At 51.1% G+C, this 23,321-nt stretch overlaps 2 protein-coding genes across 21 annotated transcripts; one reads left to right on the forward strand and one right to left on the reverse strand.

The window, feature by feature from the left end:
* Positions 1 to 2,146: 2,146 nt before the first annotated feature.
* LOC311530856 (uncharacterized protein) lies at positions 2,147 to 12,429 on the reverse strand. Of its 7 annotated transcripts, none has more exons than XM_084647815.1 (5): positions 12,330 to 12,429; positions 8,300 to 8,487; positions 7,697 to 7,823; positions 6,126 to 6,242; positions 2,147 to 5,125 (listed from the first exon to the last, which is right to left on the reverse strand). In XM_084647815.1, the coding sequence occupies exons 2-5, from the start codon at positions 8,321 to 8,323 to the stop codon at positions 3,843 to 3,845; spliced, it is 1,551 nt and encodes a 516-aa protein (XP_084503941.1). In that variant the 5' UTR covers positions 8,324 to 8,487; positions 12,330 to 12,429; the 3' UTR covers positions 2,147 to 3,842. The 7 variants fall into 7 exon arrangements, with proteins under 7 accessions (XP_084503941.1, XP_084503943.1, XP_084503940.1 ...); XM_084647817.1 differs by having other exon boundaries at positions 8,300 to 8,388; positions 12,330 to 12,418; XM_084647814.1 differs by having other exon boundaries at positions 8,300 to 8,600; positions 12,330 to 12,418.
* Positions 12,430 to 12,516: 87 nt separating this feature from the next.
* Positions 12,517 to 21,385, forward strand: LOC311530879 (uncharacterized protein). 14 transcript variants are annotated; one of them, XM_084647881.1, is made up of 5 exons: positions 14,405 to 14,722; positions 15,350 to 15,459; positions 15,534 to 15,636; positions 16,272 to 16,390; positions 16,525 to 21,385. In XM_084647881.1, the coding sequence occupies exons 4-5, from the start codon at positions 16,345 to 16,347 to the stop codon at positions 17,889 to 17,891; spliced, it is 1,413 nt and encodes a 470-aa protein (XP_084504007.1). In that variant the 5' UTR covers positions 14,405 to 14,722; positions 15,350 to 15,459; positions 15,534 to 15,636; positions 16,272 to 16,344; the 3' UTR covers positions 17,892 to 21,385. The 14 variants fall into 14 exon arrangements, with proteins under 14 accessions (XP_084504003.1, XP_084504002.1, XP_084504007.1 ...); XM_084647880.1 differs by having other exon boundaries at positions 15,562 to 15,636; positions 16,268 to 16,390; XM_084647879.1 differs by having other exon boundaries at positions 15,562 to 15,636.
* Positions 21,386 to 23,321: the final 1,936 nt, after the last annotated feature.

Below are 23,321 nucleotides of genomic sequence, written 5' to 3' on the forward strand. Positions count from 1 at the left end.
AGGGGTCCTACAGCAATACCTGACTATTGGAAAGAAAACAGGCCATATCAAAGGCGTTTCTATTCTATCTGCTAATTAATTCATTATATTATTTTATAATTATATTACATATCTGTCTACTAGATAATTACCTAGAAGATACAAGTGAAGGAAGATGAGAGGGGATTTATATTGATCGTACACACAAAAATCCAAAATTTGAAGACAGTTAGCAAAGTGACACGTTTGAGCACACCCAGGTAGGCCGGGCCAGAATCAAGATGCCCAGCACAGTGTTAATTACATTAAGATCACTGCACTTCACTGCTGGGGAGATTCCCCCATTGCGGTGGAATTCGGTGGGACTTGCTGGTTTGTCTCTGGGGGCAGTAATAGAGGTTAGGGTTAGGGTTAGAATTACCACCCCACCCCCCGCTCCCACCTCCCGTCTTCCATTTTCCCGCCATCTCTGATATCGCTTGTTTCCTTTCCAATAGACAACGCTGTAGGACCCCCTGGGATTTTTTCCCCGATTCGCCATTCACAGTAGCTTCACTCTGCGACTGACCATTCCAGCGACTCCTGATTGAAATGAGGGAAGAGAGGCAATTCCGCCAAAGTGACTACGACGGAGTTACACTGATTTGCTACAGGGTGACAAGAGATCATGGCCCAGCGACCCCAGTGGGGTTGCCCAGGTTTAGTGAGTGAGGGGTGCAAACAGGGAGTCACTTGATGAAGGGGTTCCAGAGACACAGTTCTCCCTAGAATAGCAGCTTTCAATTTTCAAAATGCACTGAAATCGACGTGCCTATGTAAACTGCTTCAAAAATCGCAGCTGATACTGGTGCAATATGTCCAGGTGATCCCAGCAGGCAATTCATGCTTCATGGTATAAAGGAAGATGAACCCCTCCCCCTCTTCCCTAGGTCACAGCTAATTTAATCTAGAGAAAAATTCCCTTCCAATGCCAAATCTGGCAATCAGCAGAACCCTGAGCACCTGAGCAAGAGAATCTAGAAAGGAGTTTTTGTACCACCTGAGAGAACTGATCTACCCTGTCCAATGTCCCATCTCCAGCCGTGATTGCCTCAGAGGAAGGTGGTGGTGGTGGTGGGGAACATAGAACATATCAAGCCAATTGTGCATCAAGGGGAATAAATTCCCTCCTAACCCCTGCCAAGTGACCTGCTGAAGCCCTGAAGCATCAGGATTGATTATAATCATTATCATCATGTAGAGCTACAGATCCTTGCAAAACAGCAGAAGTCCTGTGATCTCTCAGTCACAAGTCCGAGTCGAGGGCTCCATCTCTAAAGTGCTGTGAGGGAACCTAGCTGGGTCCTCAGATGGTTTAAGCCTCTGGAGCCTAAACAGAATCCAGCCACTGCCCCACGCCTGAGGTCCGGAGGCACACTGCCAGGTCACAGACCAAGTGTCTAGCACCCCCCACCCCGAGAATTGGAACCCGCTATCCAGCTGCAAGCCCCTCGGCTCAATGCTGATCCTTCAGACATTCCCCCTCACCCCTTCGGTTAAACACAACCTGACCCAGAAATCCACCCCAAGGTGTGAAACTTCTCAGATACCTCTTCAAGGGGCCACGTAATAGTTGTGAGGCACAGAACTACTCTAGGCAGAATTCAATTTTTACTTTTTAATCATTTCACCAGATAATAGCGATGTTTATTTTGAAGCTTATTTTTTTTGAGATTTTTACCGTTTAAAATTTTCACAATTGCAGGAAAACTGCAATTTCACCATAGCAGGAATAACTGTCACAGTTGCAAGGTCCGACAATTATTTAATGACCGCATGTGTCGAGAGTCGAAAAGTTAAAACTTTTATAAACCATTAAACCACAAATTGTCAGCGTTACACATCCAAATATACAGAATACATATCCTTACATCAACCAATCATCCTTGTTTTTACTATTCGTTCCCTGCTCCTTTTGAAATAAGCCGAATTGAAAAGGTCTAAATACCTGGATTTGGACTCTAAAGTTTCTCAAGGAGCATTTTTCTTACTTTGCCTAGTCATAAATTTCAAGTTGTTTTCAATTGACCTATTTTACATCTATTTGTGTGTGTACAGTGAAATCAACATTTACCGATAAAAATCAAGTCCTTCCAAGCCTATATGTAACACACACATACACTTTGCATGGGGAACACCATGGCTCTTTTACTTAACAGCTAAAGCACACATGATCATACAGAACACAACAAGCATTCTCAGTGCAGTGCCCCTCGGTAGTTCACCCTGTCCTTGGGAGTCTTTGGGGGACCACCTGCGTTCAGGTATGGAGGCAGAGTTCCCTGCCTCATCAAGCTCCTACATGCTGGGCTTCCCCCTCCTCTTGAGCTAAATGGCCCTGAAGAAGAAGCAACAGGTTGACTTCCTTTTGTTTGTTTTAAACCTGTTGCCTATTCATTTCATTTGGTGGCCCCTAGTTCTTATGTTATGAGAAGGAGTAAATAACACTTCCTTATTTACTTTCTCTACACCACTCATGATTTTATAGACCTCCATCATATCTCCCCTTAGTCGTCTCTTTTCCAAGCTGAAAAGTCCCAGTCTTTATAATCTCTCCTTGTACGGAAGCCGTTCTATACCCCTAATCATTTTTGTTGCCCTTTTCTGAACCTTTTCCAATTCCAATATATCATTTTTGAGACGGCGCGACCACTTCTGCACACAGTGTTCAAGTTGTGGGTGCACCATGGATTTATATAGAGGCATTATGGTATTTTCTGTCTTATTATCTATCCCTTTCTTAATGATTCCCAATATTCTGTTAGCTTTTTTGAATACTGCTGCACATTGAGTGGATGTTTTCAGAGAACTATCCACAATGACTCCAAGATTTCTTTCTTGAGCGGTAACAGCTAGTGTAGACCCCATCATTTTATATGTATAGTTGGGATTATGTTTTCCAGTGTGACATCTTGAAACTTAGATGCCCAGAGGACTTTACTGACAGGAGTTTAGGCCCCTAGGGAATGCAGGTACCTGCAGGGTTAGGCAGCAGCTAAGCAGGGCTTTTGAGGATCTCAGTGGTGCCTAGGTGTTGGATTTAGGAACTTAATGTGCCAAAGTCCCTTTGAGGATCTAGCCTTTTACCATAGCTGGGCACGTGGATTTAAGCTCAGAACAACCACACTCGCTTTGGGATTCCTTCAAATTCTCCCTCCAGGTCTCTTACACTTGCTTCTCCAGCCCTCATCGGTCTGATCAGGGATCAAACAAGTCAAGGCGTGACTCCTGAGCATGGAGAGCTGACAGCAGGAGACACTGGGGGAGTGGAGCGGGAGAACGGGGGAGGATCAACTCTTCATGTCTGCTGCATCAAGGGGGACTGTGACAATGGAGAGGGGGAAGGAGGGAATCCCCCCTCCCCCGCTCACCCTGTCCGCCTTAAGTAACACGGAGGCTGTGAGAACACATTTGTCTCTCTCTGCTCCAGCTCTCTACTCACGTTTTAAAAAAGGAAAAAGGTACAAAAAATAGCAGCTCTTCAGAACGGCATGGGGCATCCTCGGAATGACTGGGAAGAAGCCCATCTGTCTCTGAAGGGGGAACTCAGGGACTCACAATCACTTTGCTAATAGGGGAGAACCGTACAAATGAGACGCTCCGAGTCAGCCGACACTAGGAACAGTGGGGGAGGTTTGGTCGGAGATGGGGTTGTGCTAGCTAACTCTAACCCCCTTCCCAAGTCTAGACAAGCTCTCAGAGGCTGATGCTGCTCGGGCTGCAGTGGGATTCTTAGGCTTCTAGGTCTTCGAGGCTGCCCACGATGGAGAGCTACAGAAATCAGTCCCGCGCAGTGGTGCGATCTGAATGCAGGGAGGACACATTCAAGGTTTCTCTCCCACGTGAAGTCTCTGATGTCGAATGAGGTGCGAGTTCCGATTGAAGCTTTTCCCGCACTCTGGGCATTTATAGGGTTTCTCTCCCGTGTGAATTCTCCGATGCACAATGAGGTTCGAGCTCCAGTCAAAACTTTTCCCACAGTCGAGGCATTTATGGGGTTTCTCCCCTGTGTGGGTTCGGTGATGTCTATTAAGGGCCGACCTGTCACTTAACCTTTCCCCACAGTCGAGGCATTCATAGGATTTCTCACTTGTGTGGCTTCTCTGGTGTGAAATAAGATCTGAGATCTGACTGAAGCTTTCCCCACAGCTGGGGCATTTATAAGAGTCCTCCCCCGTGTGCAGTCTCTGGTGTCTAAACAGGTGAGCGCTCCGATTAAAACTTTTCCCGCAGTCCTGGCATTTGTAGGGTTTTTCTCCTGTGTGGTTTCTCTGGTGGGAAAGAAGATCTGAGCTCTGAATGAAGCTTTTCCCACACTGGGGGCATTTATAGGGTCTATCTCCTGTGTGGATTCTCTGATGGGAAAGAAGATCTGAGCTGTGAATGAAACATTTCCCACACTTCGGGCACTTATAAGGTCTCTCTCCTGTGTGAATCCTCTGATGTGCAATAAGCCGTGAGCTCCAGTCAAAACTTTTCCCACACTCCAGGCATTTGAAGGGCGTCTGTCCGGTGTGGATTCTCTGATGTGAGGTAAGACCTGAACTCCGATGGAAGCTTTTCCCACACTCGGTGCATTTATACAATTTCTCTCCCATGTGCAGTCTCTCGTGTCTAATGAGGTGTGAATTCTGATTGAAACTTTTCCCGCATTGGAGGCATTTATAGGGCTTCTCTCCTGTGTGCACTCTCTGATGCCTGATCAACTGTGTGCTTTGAATGAAACTTTTACCACACACCAAGCATGTATAGGGTCTCTCTCCTGTGTGAATTCGCTGATGAGAAATAAAGTTTGAGTGCCGGCTGAAGCTTTTCCCACAGGCCGTGCAACTGTTTTTTCTCTCTCCCAGGTGGATTCTCTGCTGGGCTGTGGTTTCCTTAAGATCCTTGAATCCGCCCCCCCAAAAATTGGATCTGTCTGCTTTCCTCCCTGGCTGGATTCCCACCTGCCTATCCGACACGCACTGACTCGCCCAGGATTTTTCCTGCTCACGGTTTTGGGAAACGTTCCCTTTGGGTCTCTCTGAGAACATCTCATGCATTTCCACTAGCTCAGGACGTTCCAGCTGAGGATTCTCCTCATTCTGACCCACCGTCTCCTCACCTGCTGAGACACAGAGAACCCAGATAGGAACCATTCCCAATGGTGGAGTGAAAGGAAAGACAGGGGAACAGCGGGGAGAGGAAACACGGCACAATAACTTCCGGAGACATTGAAAAATACAATTCTGCTTTCACATCCCATCCAAACACGCGGGGAGAAATAAAGAACATAAAACATAAGAACGGCCCGACTGGGTCAGACCAAAGGTCCGTCTAGCCCAGTGTCCTGTCTTCCGACAGTGACCAAGGCCAGGTGCCCCAGAGGGAATGAACAGAACAAGTGATCCATCCCCTGTCCCCCATTCCCAGCTTCTGGCAAACAGGGGCTAGGGACTCCATTCCTGCCCATCCTGGCTAATAGCCATCGATGGACCAATCCTCCATGAATTTATCTAGTTCTTTTTTGAACCCTGTCATAGTCTTGGCCTTCACAATGTCCGCTGGCAAAGAGTTTCACAGACTGACTGTGCGTTGTGTGAAGAAATACTTCCTTTTGTTTGTTTTAAACCTGCTGCCTATTCATGTCATTGGGTGGCCCCTAGTTCTTGTGGTATGAGAAGGAGTTAACAACACTTCCTTATTTACTTTCTCCATCCCAGTCATGATTTTATAGACCTCTACCATATCCCCCCTTAGTCATCTCTTTTCCAAACTGAAAAGTCCCAGTCTGATTTATCTTTCCTCATACGGAAGCTGTTCCATACCCCTAATAATTTTTGCTGCCCTTTTCTGAACCTTTTTCAATTCCAATATATCTTTTTTGAGAGGCGGCGAGCACATCTGCACACAGTATGAAAGCCAGGCAGGGAGCTCTGCCGGCTGTCAGTCAGGATGGCAAGTCCTGAGAATTGCCCAATATAAGAGTGTGACACCAGCTACTCCCACCTTGACCTGGGTGAAATGAGGCAGAACTGGGGGAGTCGCTCACAGCACAGTCGTGGGAGCCCTGGCTTTTATCCTTCCCTCACCAGACGGTTTCCATGTCAGTGTCACTGATAACTCACCTGCCCGGGCACCTCTCGGGATCTCCCTTTCTGCAGGGCTGTTGAGATCGGGCACCCACGGCTCTTCCCCTCGTTCCAGCCGGGCGATCAGGTCAGGTTTGGGAAGGGGAAATCCTGCTGGGGCAGGGGTGAAACCAGGTGAGATCAGGGTGTGTCAGGCATTGGGAGAGGATTTGTTACAAAGAACATTCCCTGATCTTAACCTGGCCCCGTGCTGTGCTGCGTGGATGTGGAACGTGAAGGGACCGGAACGTGGTGACTGAGCCCCCTTGGGACAGGTAGACTGGGACGTTTTGCGCCCTCAGTTGGCAGTTTTCAGGAGCTGTGCGCTTTGTGGGACCTGCTGACTAAGATCTAAATCCCCTGCCCGTTTCTAAAGCTTCAGAGCACTCCACACAGAGGGAGCTAGCCCCAGGAATGGAGCGGAACGGGGACTGTGTGTAAGAGAATTAATACAGACTGGTAAATGCCAGACTTTCCCCTTTACAAGGGGATGAATTAGCATCTCCATTGTGCTACTGAGCCCTCCGTTCTATGGAAGAAGATCCGGAGAGGAATTTCTACCTAGCACCGGATCTGGGGAATACAGGATCCAATCCTCTGAAATCAGAGAATCGTAGGACTGGAAGGGACTTCGAGAGGTCGTCTAGTCCAGTCCCCAGCACTCGTGGCAGGACTAAGTATTATCTAGACCATCCCTGACAGGTGTTTGTCCAACCTGCTCTTAAAAATCTCCAATAATGTAGATTCCACAACCTCCCTTGGCAATTTATTCCAGTGCTTAACCACCCTGACAGTTAGGACGTTTTTCCTAATGTCCAACCTAAACCCCCCTTGCTGCAATTTAAGCCCATTGCTTCTTGTCCTAGCCTCAGAGGTTAAGGAGAACAATTGTTCTCCCTCCTTCTTGTAACAACCTTTTATGTACCTGAAAACTGTTATCCCGTCCCCTCTCAGTCTGCTCTTCTCCAGACTAAACAAACCCAGTGTTTTCAGTCTTCCCCCCTAGGTCGTGTTTTCTAGACCTTTCATCATTTTTGTTGCTCTAAATCAAGGGTGGCCAACTTGTGGCTCCCCAGAGGTTAAGATGCGGCTCCTTGCATTGGCCCTGACTCCGGGGCCGGAGGTACAGGTGCCAACTTTCCAATGCGCTACAGGGGGCTCACTGCTCAATCCCTGGCTCTGCCCCAGGCCCCAGCCCCACTCCACCCCTTCCCCAAGGCCCCCGCCCCTTTCCCTGAGTCTGCTGCGCCCTTGCTCCTCCTCCTCCCCCGCCCCCCAAGCCTCCTGCTGATCGCGATGGCTGGGAGGCGCAGGGATGGAGAGTTAGGCGCTGATCAGCGGCGCTGCTGGCAGGTGAGAGACACTGGGGGTGGGGGGCAGGAGCTGAAGGGGGGCTGCTGATGTGGTAGTGTAGCTCTTTGGCAATGTGCACTGGTAAATTCTGGCTCCTTCTCAGACTCAGGTTGGCCACCCCTGCTCTAAATCTAAGTGACCAGGGAAGAACATGAGCAAACGCCAAAAAAGCATCTCAGAGTCCCCACGGGTTTGAGGGGACGGGAATCCCTTACCCAGCGAGGTCACCGTCTCATAGTTCTCCTGCATGACGTCCCTGTAGAGGGCTCTCTGAGCGGGGTCCAGCAGAGCCCCCTGCCCCTGGGTGAAATACACAGCCACCTCCTCGAAGGCCACCGGCATCTGGAACGAGAGAGCCCACTCAGCGCCTGCTGCCCCAGCCACAACCCCACTATTCCTGAGCGAAGATGGCCAATAAAATGGAAGCTCCTGGGTGGGGAGAGATAGCAGAATCCCGCCCTAGACTGAACAAGTCCAAGAAGCGGGTTTGTCCCACCCTCTCCCCATCCCTCCTGTGTGTTTCCTGCCCAGAGGTGAAAGTAAGCCGGTACAGTTCGGTACGGCGTACCGGCAAAAGCCAGTATGCCGTGCCGGACAGGACCGGCTTCCCCAGGCTGGCTCTTTAAAGGGAGCCCTGGGGACTTTAAATCTTGATTTAAAGGGCCGGGTATTTAAAGGCCCTGCCTTTTCCGGTTGAGGTCACGCCCCCATGCTCAGGACTCCGGAGTACCGGTAAATCCCTTAAGTTACTTTCACCCCTGGTCCTGCCCCTCCCGCTCTCGTACAAACCCACCCGCAGCTCCCTGAAAACCCCCTACCTGAGTTTGCTCTGCCATAGTCATTGTCCTTTCTTGTCACCTGAGAGGTCGGGACAATCGCGACGGCCACAGGGTTGTTATTCCACGATCTGCTGGGGTGAGAAGGGCAACTGGGGATCGTTCAGAAGGGGCTTCAGTGCATTTCACAGCCCAGTTCCCTCCCGGGTCTTTGCCTGCAAATGGATGTCCTAGGTTCCGGGCAAACGCGGGTCACTTTATTTCGTCGCGGAGCCGACCACCAGGACGAAACCCATGGAGATAGCTTTAAACCCTCCCAGTAGCAGAGTCACTCAACCGCACGCTAGGAAAGAGCAGAATCAAAGCAGCCCTGACATCGTTCCCAAGGGCCTCACTTCACCCCAGCATCCTGGGGACCCAGCGGGGACAGGACCTGGCTTCTCCTCTCTCAGCTCCTCACCTGTTTCCCAGGAAAGTCACTCTGCCCAGGGACGATGCAAGGAATGGCTCTGGGTGGTTACAGGAGCTGGGAACATCTCCCTCCTTTATTTCCCCTGCTGCAGTATCCTACCGCTCATCTTTTCCCTCTCTGCCAGCCCTTTTCCCCTACACCCCTCAGTCAGCACCCTGCCCGATTCCCCTGCACCCTGTCCTTCTGCATCCCCGCTTCCCTACTCCCCTCGCTCCCCTTCTAATGCACCCTCCACATCCCTATCCACCCTCTCCATACGGTCTGGCTGCCCCATCCCCCTTCAATTCTCCAGCCTCCTTCTGGTTCCCCACCTCTCTTCCATATTTCACTGTCTCGTGCCAAACACGGAACAGCCTGGCTTTAGCCTCATTGGACAGAATGGGATTCGACAGCTGTCCGTGCAGAACGTAGGGAATCTCAGCCAGTCTTGGCTGGGAGCAGCCTGTTGCTTCAGTCCCATTGGCAGTGGTGGGAAAAACTCACTTCTTCCCTCCAACAAACAGAAGTTTCAAAGCGGGGGAGTGACTCAAAATCTGGGTATTTAGGGAGACAAATATGAACAGCCATAACGGATCAGACCAATGGTTCATCCAGCCCAGTGTCCCGTCTTCCAACAGTGGCCAATGCCAGGTGCCCCAGAGGGAATGAACAGAACACGTAATGCTCAAATGATCCATTCCCTGTCACCCATTCCCGGCTTCTGGCAATCAGAGGCTAGGGACACCGTCCCTGCCCATCTTGGCTAATAGACATTGATGGACCTACTCTCCATGAATTTACTTAGTTCTTTTTTGAACCCTTTTATGGTCTTGGCTTTCACAAGGTCCTCTAGCAAGGAGTTCCACAGGTTGACTGTGCACTGTGTGAAGAAATACTGCCTTTTGTTTGTTTTTAAACCTGCTGCCTATTCATTTTATTTGATCCCTAGTTTTTGTGTTATGAGAAGGAGTAAATAACACTTCCTTATTTACTTTCTCCAAACCAGTCATGATTTTATAGACCTCTATCATATCCCCCCTTAGTCGTCTCTTTCCCAAGCTGAAAAGTCCCAGTCTTATTAATCTCTCCTCATACGGAAGCTGTTCTATCCCCCTAATCATTTTTGTTTCCCTTTTCTGAACCTTTTCCAATTCCAATATCTCTTTTTTGAGATGGGGCACCCACATCTGCACGCAGTATTCAAGATGTGGGCGTGCCATGGATTTATATAGAGGCATTATGATATTTTCTGTCTTATTATCTATCCCTTTCCTAATGATTCCCAACATTCTGTTATCTTATTTATGGAGATAATATATTTATCCAGAAAATATATAACAATAATAGAGAAATCAAGAGAAATTGACCCGAGGGGATTTTATATCAAAATCGGGCCAGAGAAAAAGCAAAAGAACCTGAGTTGTTCACCTGTATTAGATATTTGGAGAGAAAAGAGACAAGATCGAAAAGGGTTATATTGACCTATTAGATAATTACATAGAAGACCAGCAAAATTGCTCCAATTGACATTATTCCAAAAAAAAACAAAAAAACCCTACATAAAAAAAATCCATGGTACACCCACATCTTGAATACTGTCTGCAGATCTGGTCGCCCCATCTCAAAAAAGATATTCTTCACACAACCCCTGGAACTCTTTGCCAGAGGATATTGTGAAGGACAGGACCATAACAGGGTTCAAAAAAGAACTAGATAAATTCATGCAGGATAGGTCCATCAGTGGCAATTAGCCAGGATGGGCAGGGATGGTGTCCCTAGCCTCTGTTTGCCAGAAGCTGGGAATGGGGGACAGGGGATGGATCACTTGATGATTCCCTGTTCTGTTCATTCCCTCTGGGGCACCTGGCACTGGCCACTGTCGGAAGACGGGACACTGGGCTAGATGGACCTTTGGTTTGACCCAGCGTGGCCGTTCTTGTGTTCTTAATATTATTCAGGTTGCAAAGTGTAGCACTTATAGTAAATACAGGGTCAGAATCAAGGGTGGCCAGGCAACGTTAATTCTTCCCCATTAGGTGTGTGTGCATTCAGATATAATCTCTACAGATAGGATCCCACACGGCACCGTTCATTAACACAGGACCCTGCCTCCTTCAGCCCTTTCAGACTGGATGTATCTGATGGTGCAAACACATCCCTGTCAAGCACGTTAAAACGGGGGAGATTTACCCCTCTCTGTGGAATTCAAGGGGACCCCCCCTGTTTATTTTTTGCAGCAGGGGAAGGGAAGAGGGCAGATAATATATTGGATTATGGTTTTTTGAACTAAAAATTTCCACCATCCCACAAGCATACACCTCCCTCTTCCATTTTCCCTCCATCTCTGTCTGAGTTTTCACCCTTTCCCTTCCTGACAATCCATCCCCAGAGAGACTAAGGGGAAACCCCACTGGGGCCTGATCATGGTGTCTCTGAACCCGTTTGCCTGTTTCTCCTCCTGAATCCCCCCCTCCAGACAGGAGTGACCAGACAGCACCTGTGAAAGAACGGGACAGGGGGTGGGGGGTAATAGGCACCTATATAAGAAAAACCCCCAAAAAACAGGACTGTCCCTATAAAAAGGGGACATCTGGTCACCCTATTTAACAGGGAGCCCTTGGATCTGGGTGTGGGGTGTGGAGGGACGGGAGCATTGCTGGGAAGGTCTGTCTTCCCAATTGGGGATGTGCTGGGCTCTCGGAAGGGAGAGAAAAGGAGTATTTGTGGCACCTTAGAGACTAACCAATTTATTTGAGCATAAGCTTTCGTAAGCTACAGCTCACTTCATCGGATGCATACCGTGGAAACTGCAGCAGACTTTATATACACACAGAGAATATGAAACAATACCTCCTCCCACCCCACTGTCCTGCTGGTAATAGCTTATCTAAAGTGATCATCAGGTTGGGCCATTTCCAGAGTCTCACGTGGAGCAGCGGGAATGCAATGCCCTCAAAATGCAGCATAGTCTATACGGGACTTAGCCATCCTTAGCCTCAAGGGAACCTGCCCCGCGCTTTCAGAAGAGGAGCCGGGATGCTGTCCCTTGTCTCTGTTTGCCAGAAGCTGGGACTGGCTCACTTGATGATTCCCTGGTCTGTTAGTTCCCTGTGGGGCACCTGGCACTGGCCACTTTGGGAAGACAGGACACTGGGCTAGATGGACCTTGGGTCTGACCCAGTGTGGCCGCTCTTATGTAGCCCAGGAGCTGAAATTCATTACTCTGCTAGGTTTCAGAGTAACAGCCGTGTTAGTCTGTATTCGCAAAAAGAAAAGGTTAGTCTCTAAGGTGCCACAAGTCCTCCTTTTCTTATTACTCTGCTAGACACTCAAAATCACGGAGGGAACAGAGACCCTGGATTTATGACCTCTTCGGACAGTCTCTAACCCACCAACTCTTTTTGTCCTACGCCTGCAGAGGTGTTCATGGGCCAGTCTTACCTTGAATACCATCTGGGCTACCTATGAATGCTACCCAGGCCCTTCCCCCTTGCAGTGTGACCCCTGGGGGTACCTTTCCCAGCCCTGCGGAGGAGCTCTGGGTGGCTGGGGGACGCTGATCCCTGGCACCAAGAGAAGCTGCTCCAATAAAAGAGATCACCCCCCCCCCACTATAGTCACCTCTGCCGCAGCCCGGGTTCGGGTCCCCACCCGCAGGGGGCTTTTCTGGGGTCTCGCAGGGGGCGATGCCGGGAGCCAGGAACTGGCGCAGACAAAAAGGGTTACCGCAGTTCACTTCCTGCAGCCGGGCCCCAGGGATCGCCCCTGCCCCAGCTCCCTTCTGGGTCCTAGCGAGAAACCCCTGGCCTCGCAGCCGCCGCTGGGCCCCACGGTCCTGGCTCGCTGCCTCCCTGAGACCGGGGGCAGCCTGTGCCCATGGGGGAGAGAAAACCGGAAACGGCAAGATCCCTTTCAGAAGCGGGGGGGTTGTATGGAGATTTGGGGGGCCCCCAGCATAGGCGCTGGAATTACGGGTGCTGGGCGCGGCACCCCCTGGCTTGAAATGGTTTCCATCCTATCCAGGGTTTGCAGTTGGGGGTCAATGGCTGTCAGCCCCCACACCCACACACACACACTGTGTACATTGTCCCAGCACCCCAGGACGGAAGAGAACCTGGGGTGACGGGATCCGAGCCCCAGCGAGCCTGCCCTGAGCCGCGGGGTGGCCGGGGGGGGGACACACGGGGCTGTGGGTGTGTGGTTTGCTCCGCAGGTTTCTGCCGTTCAGGGAAGGAGCTCAGAGAAGGAAACTGGCCACATCCCTCCAGGGTCCGGCTGGCGGGGAGGGGAAGGGCTGGAGCGGGGCCCGGACCACGGTTCATTCGCGGCTGTACCCGGAGGCCACCGGTTCTTGCTAAGAGGTGGAGCGGCGCTGGCTTTGTCTCTGTTTATCTTCCTGGGTCGGGAGCCGCCGCCTCCCACTCCCGGACCGAGCCGCTGCGGGGTGTCCGTGCCGGGAGAGAGACTCATCCAAGCCCCCGCTGCGCCCAGCCCGGGTGGGGACTTTCTCCCGTGGCTGGAACCAGCCTGGGGCTCTGCCCACACCCCGGAGCCCGCTGGAGAGAGACCCTCCTGCACCCCCGGGTAACGTGCCTCTGCACCAGCCAGCCCTGCCGCCTCAGATCTCAGCCCCTGGGGTTGGAAAGCAGCCCAGGAGGGGAAACAGGGCAGGAGCTCGTGTGTAGCGGGCTGGGGTCTCACTGGTGCAGGGGTGAGGGGCAGGCGTTGTCCCCGGCCTGTTGGTCTGGATGTCCCAATGCTTATAGTTCTCGGGAGACCCAGATCTTTCTTGGGATTTCTCCCAGGAATCTGTTCCACCTACCTGCCCTTTTATTCCTCAAGGTGCCTCTCTTTCAGGACTCCAAAGCCTGATCCGCCAAATAGACCCTCCCCTGGTTATTTCCTTCGCCGCTCAGTCCTAAATTCCAACAAGCCAATCTTGAGCCATTAATTTCCAGTTCTGTTGTCCTCTTGTCTGCCAGTCAGAGTTTAACACAGTCCTTGGGTGGTATCCGTAGACTTTCGGTTTGGATTCGTCCAGTTTTCTCTATCGCCTTTCAAACCTTTGTCTATCCTAGGGTGACCAGATGTCCCGATTTTATAGGGACAGTCCCGATTTTTGGGTCTTTTTCTTATATAGGCTCCTATTTACCCCCCACCCCCGTCCTGATTTTTCACATTTGCTGTCTGGTCATCCTAGTCTATCCATAGGGCCCTACCAAATTCATGGTTCATTCTGGTCAATTTCCCAGTCATAGGATTTTCCTGCGCTGGGCAGGGGGTCCTGCTCTGGGCAGGGGGTTGGACTAGATGGCCTTCCAACTCTGTTATTCTATGATTTTTAAAATGGTAAATTTCATGATTTCAGCTATTTAAATCTGAAATTTCGCGGGTGTTGTAATTGTAGGGGTCCTGACCCAAAAAGGAGGTTTTTTGGGGGGAAAGGGGGTCGCAGGGTTATTGTAGGGGGGTTGCGGTGCTGCTATCCTTACTTCTGCGCTGATGCTGGTGGTGGCTCTGCCTTCAGAGCCGGGCGGCTGGAGAGCGGTGGCTGCTGGCTGGGAGCCCACCGCCAGCAGCAGGGCAGAAGTAAGGATGGCCTGGTCTGATATAGCCATCCAGAATAAGGGTCGTAATACCGTGACCGTCCCCCCCCCAAAAAAATAACTTTTCGACCCTCCCTGCAACTCCCTTTTGTGTCAGGAGCCCCAGTTTGGGAAATGCTGGTCTCCCCCATGAAATCTGTGTAGTGCAGGATAAAAGCACACAAAAGACCAGATTTCATGGAGGGAGACCAGATTTCACGGTCTGTGACGTGTTTTTCATGGCCGTGAATTTGGCAGGGCCCTACCGATCAGTGTTTATCGTTATAGGTGATGGTAACGTCTTATGAACTTTCACCACGTTTCCAACCATCGAGCTCACAAACGGGGTAGGCCTGTGAGATCCCGATGATTACACCACGTCCTCCCAGGGCACGGGGAAAGGAAACAGCTGTGGTGGAGCTGTCTTGGGTAGGGGCTTTGCTGGGTGGCCCTGTGCTAGATGGGGAAGGGGTAGGAAATACACAGTGTAAAGGATATGCCAGCACTGTCGGGATGTGCGTTCATTCTGCAGCACGATTCTCAGCACAAGTTTATTGGGAGCAGGTGGAAATTTCCCCATTTCTAGAAAAGGAACCAACCCATGGACAGGGCTGGGAAAGAAATAACACAGCCCTAGGGCTGGAGCCTGAATGTACTAGACAGAGACTGCTCTGGAATATGAAGGGGACACCACCAGTGAAGATGCCCCATCTCCTCACATCTGGCTGCTGGGAATGCGAAGGATGTTGGGGTTCCTGTCCCAGGACCCTGCTTGAGGTCTCCAGCTCCCTTATCAACTTCTGGCTACTAGTTGTGTGATAAGTGGGAAGGACCCAGCCCATCTCTGTCCACGGGGAGGGACGAGGAGCTCTCTCTTTCTCCCCACACCTGGAATTTCCTGGCTGCTCTGAGCAGGGTGGGTCATGTGGGGGATTCCACCACTTTGTCCCTCCCCAGGGCTTTCATTTTATTCTCTCCCCGCCCCCCCCACCCCCCTGATTCGTGGGATTGTGGCTGGGGAAGCAGGTGCTGAGTGGGGGACTCTTGTTGTTTCAGATGCCAGTGACCTTCGTGGAGTTAGCTGTGTATTTCACCCAGGGGCAGGGGGCTCTGCTGGACCCTGGTCAGGGACGTCATGCAGAATTGTGAGACCGTGACCTTGCTGGGTAAGGGATTCCTGTCCCCTTGGGTTATTAGAAGTGGTGGGATCTGGGATGTGCCCACTTTGGCTCCTGCTCAGGTTCTTCTCTGGTTTGACTGGATTTCAGGGGAATGGACCTGTGTCCTCTGCTCAGGACACCCCAAACTGCAAGACAGTGCGTTACCCCTCAGCCTGAACAAGGGTGAGTTTTGCTGGTGATTGTGGTGTGTATGGCAGCTCTTTGCGGCACCGATCTGTCTGCTTCACCAGCAAACTCCTTGAGACTCTGCCAGTCTAAACCTTGGCTTTCAGGTAACAACTGGTGCAACCTAGTTCCCAAGTTCCCCAGAGCCCTGTCCTGGCTGCCTCTCACTGCACACTCAGGGAAATTATTACGATCTCTGCCTCCAAAGAGACAGAGCATACCCCAGACCTTGCTCTGTCTCTTCCCGCCCCTGTTCCACTTACTCCACTTCTCCACCTCAAGAGCCAGGAAGTCTCCCTTGGGTGCAGATTGAGACCCCCGGTGTGATCATTAAATTGTCTTCTCCCTCCTTGTTAGCCTGATGGCCATAGACGACTTGTACCTCCCCACACGTGTCTCCTCGGCCCAGTGCCCACCCTGCCCTGAGCCTAGCCCAGGGCTGCTGCGCGCTCCCTGCCCCATGTTACTAGCGGGGCGGAGGGTGAGGGTGGAGTGGGCTTTGTCCTTCTCCCGCTGCACCTCCTCCTGGCACATTCAGACACTGTCCCTGGTAGCCGGAGGTGGGTTTGAGCGCCACGGTCTTGCTTGACCATTTTCGCACTCTTTTCCCACTCTTTCCCTCCATGAGTCAGCAGAGCGGCATGGCCCGCACTGCCAGTCTGCTGGTACCTGTCCGATGAGGGGACAACCCAGTTGTAAGGGATCATGGAGCACCAGGGATCCGCTTTGGAGAAGGAAAAATTAAAGATGGGTCAGTAAAATTTTCTCTTTCTCAATCTCCCCACCAGTTACTGTGTCGTGTTTCCCCTTTTTGCTGTTCCCCTTCTCTGCCTTCTCCCCAGCACAGGGGACGACGCCTGTCTGGATTCTCTCTCTTTATTCCAGCAGCCGATGGGATGGTGAGTGAAAACACGGAGGATAATTCACTGCAGGAAGGTCCTGAGCAAGGAGAAGCACATGGGACATTACTGGAAAGATCCAAAGGGAATTTTGGCCAGAGCTCTGAGTGCACGAAAGCCTGTGGAAATCAGTGCAGATCAGAGAGGCAGCTGGAAAACCAGCCAGAGAAAGAAGTGGGTAGGTTTAATGTGGCGGAGGATGCAAGGAACTCAGAGAAACAACAGCCCAGCGGAGAAGCAACATGGCAAAGAGAAAAAAACACGTGTGCCGAGTGTGGGAAAAGCTTCAGTCGGCACTCTCACCTTATTTCCCATAGAAGAATCCACACAGGCGAGAAACCCTATAAATGCCTGGTGTGTGGGAAAAGCTTCAATCAGAGCTCAAACCTTATCTCACACAGAAGAATCCACACAGGAGAGAAGCCCTATAAATGCCTCATCTGTGAGAAAAGCTTCATTCAGAGCTCACAACTCAACAGACATGAGAGAACGCACACGGGAGAGAAACCCTATAAATGTGTTGAGTGCGGGAAAAACTTCATTCAGAGCTCGGATCTTATTTCCCATCAGAGAAGCCACACGGGAGACAGACCCTACAAATGCCCCTACTGTGGGGAAAGTTTTGATCGGAGAACACAGCTTATTATCCATCAAAGAATCCATTCAGGAGAGAAACCTTACAAATGCCTCATCTGTTGGAAAAGCTTCAATCAGAGCTCCAACCTTATTTCGCACCAGCGAATCCATACGGGAGAGAGACCGTATAAATGCTCTGACTGTGGGAAAAGATTCAATAGGAGTTCGCACCTTATGCGACACAAGAGAACCCACACGGGAGATAAATCCTGTCAATGCCCAGAGTGTGGGAAAAGTTTCGACCAGTACTCAGATCTTATTATGCATCAGAGAGTCCACACAGGAGAGAGACCCTATAAATGCCTGGACTGTGGGAAAAGTTTTGACTGGCGCTCACAACTGGTTATACACCAGAGAAGTCACACTGGAGAGAATCCTTATAAATGTGCGGACTGCGGGAAAAGTTTCAGTCGGAGCTCAAACCTTATTACACACCAGAGAATCCACACAGGCGAACGCCCTTTTAAATGCCTTGATTGTGGGAAAAGTTTCTGTCAGAGCTCAGATCTTTTTTCACATCAGAGAACCCACACGGGAGAGAGACCCTATAAGTGCTCAGACTGTGGGAAAAGGTTTAGCGACAGCTCGACCCTCATTAAACATAGGAGAATCCACACTGGAGAAAAACCCTATACGTGCCAGGTCTGTGGGAAAAGCTTCAGTCAGAGCTCCACCCATACTCGACATCAGAGACTCCACAGGGGAGAAAAACCTTGAATGTGGGGGAAGGATCTTTCAGGGCACAGGTAGTCTGAGGCACCAGCAAATCCACACAGGGAAGAGACCTCTGTCATCTCTTTAGCATGTCAAGCGGAGCTCACACCATACTGGACATCAGAGACTCCTGCACACAGGAGAGAAATTCTACCAGGGCACCGTCAAGAGACCAGACATTTTCTATTTCCTGCACACATCAGGGGTGTTTGGCCCCCAAGTATCCAGCTGCCCGTGTCTGGGGTAAGGACCCAGCGGCAGCCAATTGTGTGCATATCAGTTACACTGCTCCATTCATTAGCAAACTGAGTTTTACACTCATCTACTTCGCCCTTCTGGGGCAGATTGTCTCATCCCCTGTTATTTCATGTTGCTGTGGGTTGTTGTTTTGTTGGGGGGGGTTAGTACCTTTCCTAAAATATGAATGGATAGCGTGAGAGGGAATGACTCCGTAACCTGTTGGCCAGGGCATAGGTGCCAACTTCCTCTCTACCCAAGGGGGTGCTCAACCCCCTCCCCAGGCTCTGCCCCAGCCCTGCCCCCACTCCACCCCTTCCCTCAATCCTCCACCCCCACTCCACCCCTTCCCCCAGCCCAACCTCCACCCCGTCTTTTCCCACCCCTGTCCTGCCCCCTCCGCCAAGAGTGCCCTGACCCTGCTCCTCCCCCTCCCTCCGTGCACGCCCCGGAGTTGATCCACAGCGGGCGGGAGGTGCTTGGAGGGAGGGGGAGGAGTTGGTCGGTGGGGCTGTCAGCAGGCGAGAGGCAGTGCAGCGGGGCTGGGGGGGGAAGCTTGGCTTAGCATCCACTAATTTTGCGGGAAAACCCACGGAGTTGGCGCCTATGGGTCAGGGACCTGCGAGGCCCAGTCTCTCAACAGGAGAGACTAAGGAAGCCCCACATCAGGATATCCCGTAGGTTGGTGATCACTCTCCTGTGGGAGAACCCTGTTCAAATCCTCTCTCTCCCTCAGGCAGAGAGGGGAAATCCAACCGGGGTCCCCCTCATCCCAGGTAAGTGCTCTTACCACTGAGCTAATAGGTGGGTCGCACCACCTCCTCAGGCCATTATATGTGGAGAGAGACAGGTGTCTAACACAATCTCACAAGCCTAAGCCACGAGTCTGCCGGAGAAGGGGTACACCCAGACTGTGGATCGGGAGCAGAGATAGGCCCTTGTCTCTATCGGACAGGACACACCCCTCTCATCAGCACCTCCCATTGGCTAGCTTAGGCTGCTCCCCTTGGAGCATGGCTCGCATTCTTGGGCACCTCTCTCGCCCCATTCATCATGCTTAAGTCAGGTTCTATGAATGCCATGGTTGTTCCAGGAATTTGCCAGGGTGCCTCAAAGTCAGGGAGTTGTGACGCTGAGCAGGGTAGAGCTGGGCCTAGAATGTAGTCTGGCCGGGATCGGTTCCTGGCCCTACGCTATTTAATGTTTTTATTAAAGACCTGGAAGGAAACATAAACAGATAAAGTTTGCTGACGACACAACTCTCAGGGAAGTGGGAAATAATGAAAGGGACAGGCCACTGACACAGAGCGATCTAGATCACTTGATCGACTGGATGCAAGTAAACCACATGCGTTTTAATATGGCTCAATGTCAATGTAATACCATCTCAGAAAAAAGAACGTGGGCCATACTCACAGGGTGAGACACTCTATCCTGGGAAGCCGTGACTCTGAAAACGATTTTGGGGTTGTGATGGATAATCAGCTGAACATGATGATCCAGGGATGGCCTACGTAACACTTGGTCCTGCCATGAGTGCGGGGCACTGGACGAGATGACCTCTCAAGGTCCCTCCCAGTGAATGATTCTATGAGCTCCCTGTGCTATGTAGTAGCGAAAAAGGCTAATGAGATCCTTGGGTAAATAAACCAGTCTAGCACGTACGAGTAGGCAAGTTATATTGCCACTGTATTTGGCACTGGTGTGACCACTGTTGGAATACTCTATCCAGTTCTGGGGTCCACAATTCAAGAAGGATGTTGATAAATTGGAGAGGGGTCAGAGAAAAGACCCAAGAATAATTAAATGACTGAGAAACATGCCTTATATTGAAAGACTCAAGGAGTTCTCTTTCTGGTTATCAAAGAGGAAATTAAGTTGGTCATACCCTAGAAGTGCCTCTGTGAGTAGCAGAAAGTTGATAATATGGGGCTCTTCAATCTAGCAGACAAAGATCTAACAAGATCCAGTGGGTGGAAATTGAAGTTAGATAAATTTAGAATAGAAAAATTGCCCCATATTTTCACAGTGAGGGGAATTAAAACACTGCAACAATTTATCAAGGACTGTGGTGGATTCCCCATCATTGGCAATTTTAAAAATCAAGATTGGATTCCCCCTGCCCAACCCCAAAAAGCTCTAGTTTACACAGGAATTAATTTAGGAAGTCCTACGGGCCGTGTATGAGGGATATCTGACTAGACAGCCATATAATTTGTAAATCTATACTTGGATATTCGTTTTGTTTGACATGAGCTCAGATTTATACTGGAGACTTTGTAAGACAAATGATCATTTGCCTTAATAGTGCTTTATTTTTGTTTTAGTTTTACCATGTCCACACTTTTGGCCATGAGATTTAGGTGTCATTTGAACAATGATTATTATAAATAATCTGGGCATGGACACGGCTGGTTGGGTGCGAGAGTCTCAGTCTGAAAGGCAAAGATTGATCTGGGGAAAGAAGTTGCTGCCTGACCTTTGCAGTGACATGAGATACAGACAGGAGGGGAGAAGATGGGAGATGGAGGGGAACAGAACTGGGGGAACTGCTGGGTTTGCTCTTGAGAGCCAGACAGCTGAGGCTGAGAACTGTGAACTCGCTGCACTGGGGGCCAGAGAGAGACAGGAATTGTCCTGCGAATGCTGGGGGAAGTTGTCCCTGAATTCTAAAGGATTGCGAACGATGCCACCAGCGGAGCAATAGGGAGGGGGCCGTTCTCTGAAGAGGCCAAAGCTGGGCGGATCTGAGATGAGAGCCAGGGAAGTCCACAGACCTGGCCAGCCTTAAATTGAAGCCAAGCTGACTCTCATAACCGAGGCCAGAAGGCAATAAGGAGCCCAGCGGCTCACCCCTCCCCATTTACCACAGTGTCTTGTATGAGGATGACAGCGTCTTTCCTTCCTGACTCACCAGGGACGTTCCCAGGGGGATAAACGCCTCAGCTTGGCTTGGAGATGCCGACACTGCCGTAAATTCACCCCGTCCTCTGCATCCCATTAACCTGAGCTCCCTGGGTTCCCACTTTCGCGGCATTTGCTTTTACGGCAGGATCTCAGCTTTCTCATAGGATCTCTGTGCTTTTCTCCCAGCTTGTAATGTATGGCTCTGTCACTGAGGCCTGCAGGAGCTGGGAACAGCCATGTGCGGGGCTGGGGCTGGAATGCACCATGCTGAACTGGACTGCGGGCAGACGGGGTGGTGGGTTACCTTTTATTTCTTGCTTTGAAATGACTAAAGTGGAATTTAGTTTCTCAAACTCCCCGTGTTTTTGCCTTGACTAATGACTCCAAATGGCCTTTAACAGATTCCGCGGCTATCTGGAGGCCTCTTTGAGATGCTATTTTCCCCCCAGGCCGAGCACCAGAGAGTGCTGATGCCGGCTCTCCCAGCTTTCAGACTCTTCTGCGGGGAAAATCCCTGGTCTGTAGCGAAATCCCCTCTGGTTTTCATTTCCCAGTCACCTGCCTTCTGCAGAAGGAGAATCAATCAGTTTCTGAAGCCTGGTGGAGTAGCCATGGGGAGGAATGGTAAGGGGACAGGGAGCTATTTGTAGGAGACATCACAGGTGTTGCCACTTCTCTTTGCAGGACACTATCACCTGTCACTGGAGGGGAAGGTCCCCAACTTTCTTCCCTTATGGTTCTGCTCTGTCAGTTCTTCTGAACTCCCAGAGAGCGAAGGTCCCTGCTAGAATTATCCCAGTGTTGCATAGGAAACATATATTTTTGTAAAACCAGGTCTTTCTCAAAGCTGTCGCCAGTGAACTGGGCTTTCTAAAACAGTGGTTTTCAAACTGCGGGTCATGACCCAGTACTGGGTTGCGGCATGTAAGGCACTGGGTCACGGCAGCTCTGGTCAGCACCACCGACTGGGCCATTAAAAGTCCCATCAGCGGCGCTGCCCAGCTAAGGCAGGCTAGTCCCTACCTGTTCCGACACTGCGCTGCGCCCCGGAAGTGGCCAGCAGCAGGTCCGGCTCCTAGGCAGGGGGGCCACGGGGCTCTGTGCACTGCCCCCAACCCAAGCACTCCCATTGGCCAGTTCCTGGCCAATGGGAGCTGGGGGGGATGGGGCCTGTGGGCGAGAGCTGTGCAGACCCACTTGAGTACCTCCGCCTAGGAGCCGGACCTGCTGCTGGCCACTTGCAGGGTGCAGCATGGTCTGCTGTGCCAGGACAGGCAGGAAGCCTGCCTTAGCAATGCTGCTGCACCACTGACCGGGAGCCACCCGAGGTAAGCCTGTGCCCCAACCCTCTGCCCCAGCCCTGAGCCCCTCCCACAGCCCAACCCCCTCATCCCCATCTCCACTGGGTTGTGGGCATCAACAATTTTCTTCAACTGGGTCACCAGCAAAAAGTTGGAAAACCCCTGTTCTAAAACACTGGGTCCGGATGATCCTTGGTGCCAGTAAGGCTCAGCATCAAGGGGTGAGTTGGGGAGAGCTCAGGAGCTATGCCAGAGCCCAGCCCAGAAGGGCAAAGTCGACAAAGGGGTCACCCGGCGCCCCCCGCTGCTCTGATCCCCATATGCCACTGCTTCAGTTTGTAAAACCTGCACCTGCTCCATATGGCACTTACTCCCCTCGCGTAGTGAATGAGTCACCAATAGCGATTGAGGATCCTGCGGTAGCCTTGGGTGTTGGTCGTATAGCTTAGCCAGTGGGGGCTCATCCATTTGGACGGAAAGGCCCCAGATTCGATCGGGATCGCCCAGGCTAAGGGCACGGCCTTCTATTTTAAAATTAAGACAAATAGGCTGAAAGGGACTCAAATCTCAGAGGTGGGCTCCTGCCCCTACAAATTTACCCACCCGCCGGCCTCTACCAACATGAACATTTTACTTTGAAATCTGCGGGGTCACTGGCAGCAGTCAAGCGAAGCAGGTCAGCGTCAGTGTATACCGGATCGGCGCCTTCGGTTTCCATGTTTGTGGGCCTCTCTGGGCGTTGATTTTAGACCTGTTCCTCATTCTTCTTAGCCTAGGCGCAGTCGGCCTCAGGCGGCTCATGACCAGGATTTACTCCCGAATTTGGTCCGCTGGTTGGATCATTCACTTTCCTGGCCTGGGGTCAGGTACGGCAACGTGAACGCTGATCCACACCCCCCAGTTCCCCATTCATTCCTTACTCTGACTATTCATTGGAATGGGATTAGGATGAGTCTTGTGGTTGATTTTATTCCTGAAGCGTGGAAAG

Source organism: Lepidochelys olivacea, assembly GCF_965140295.1.
Source record: "Lepidochelys olivacea isolate rLepOli2 genome assembly, chromosome: 14".
Lineage (NCBI taxonomy): Eukaryota > Metazoa > Chordata > Testudines > Cheloniidae > Lepidochelys > Lepidochelys olivacea.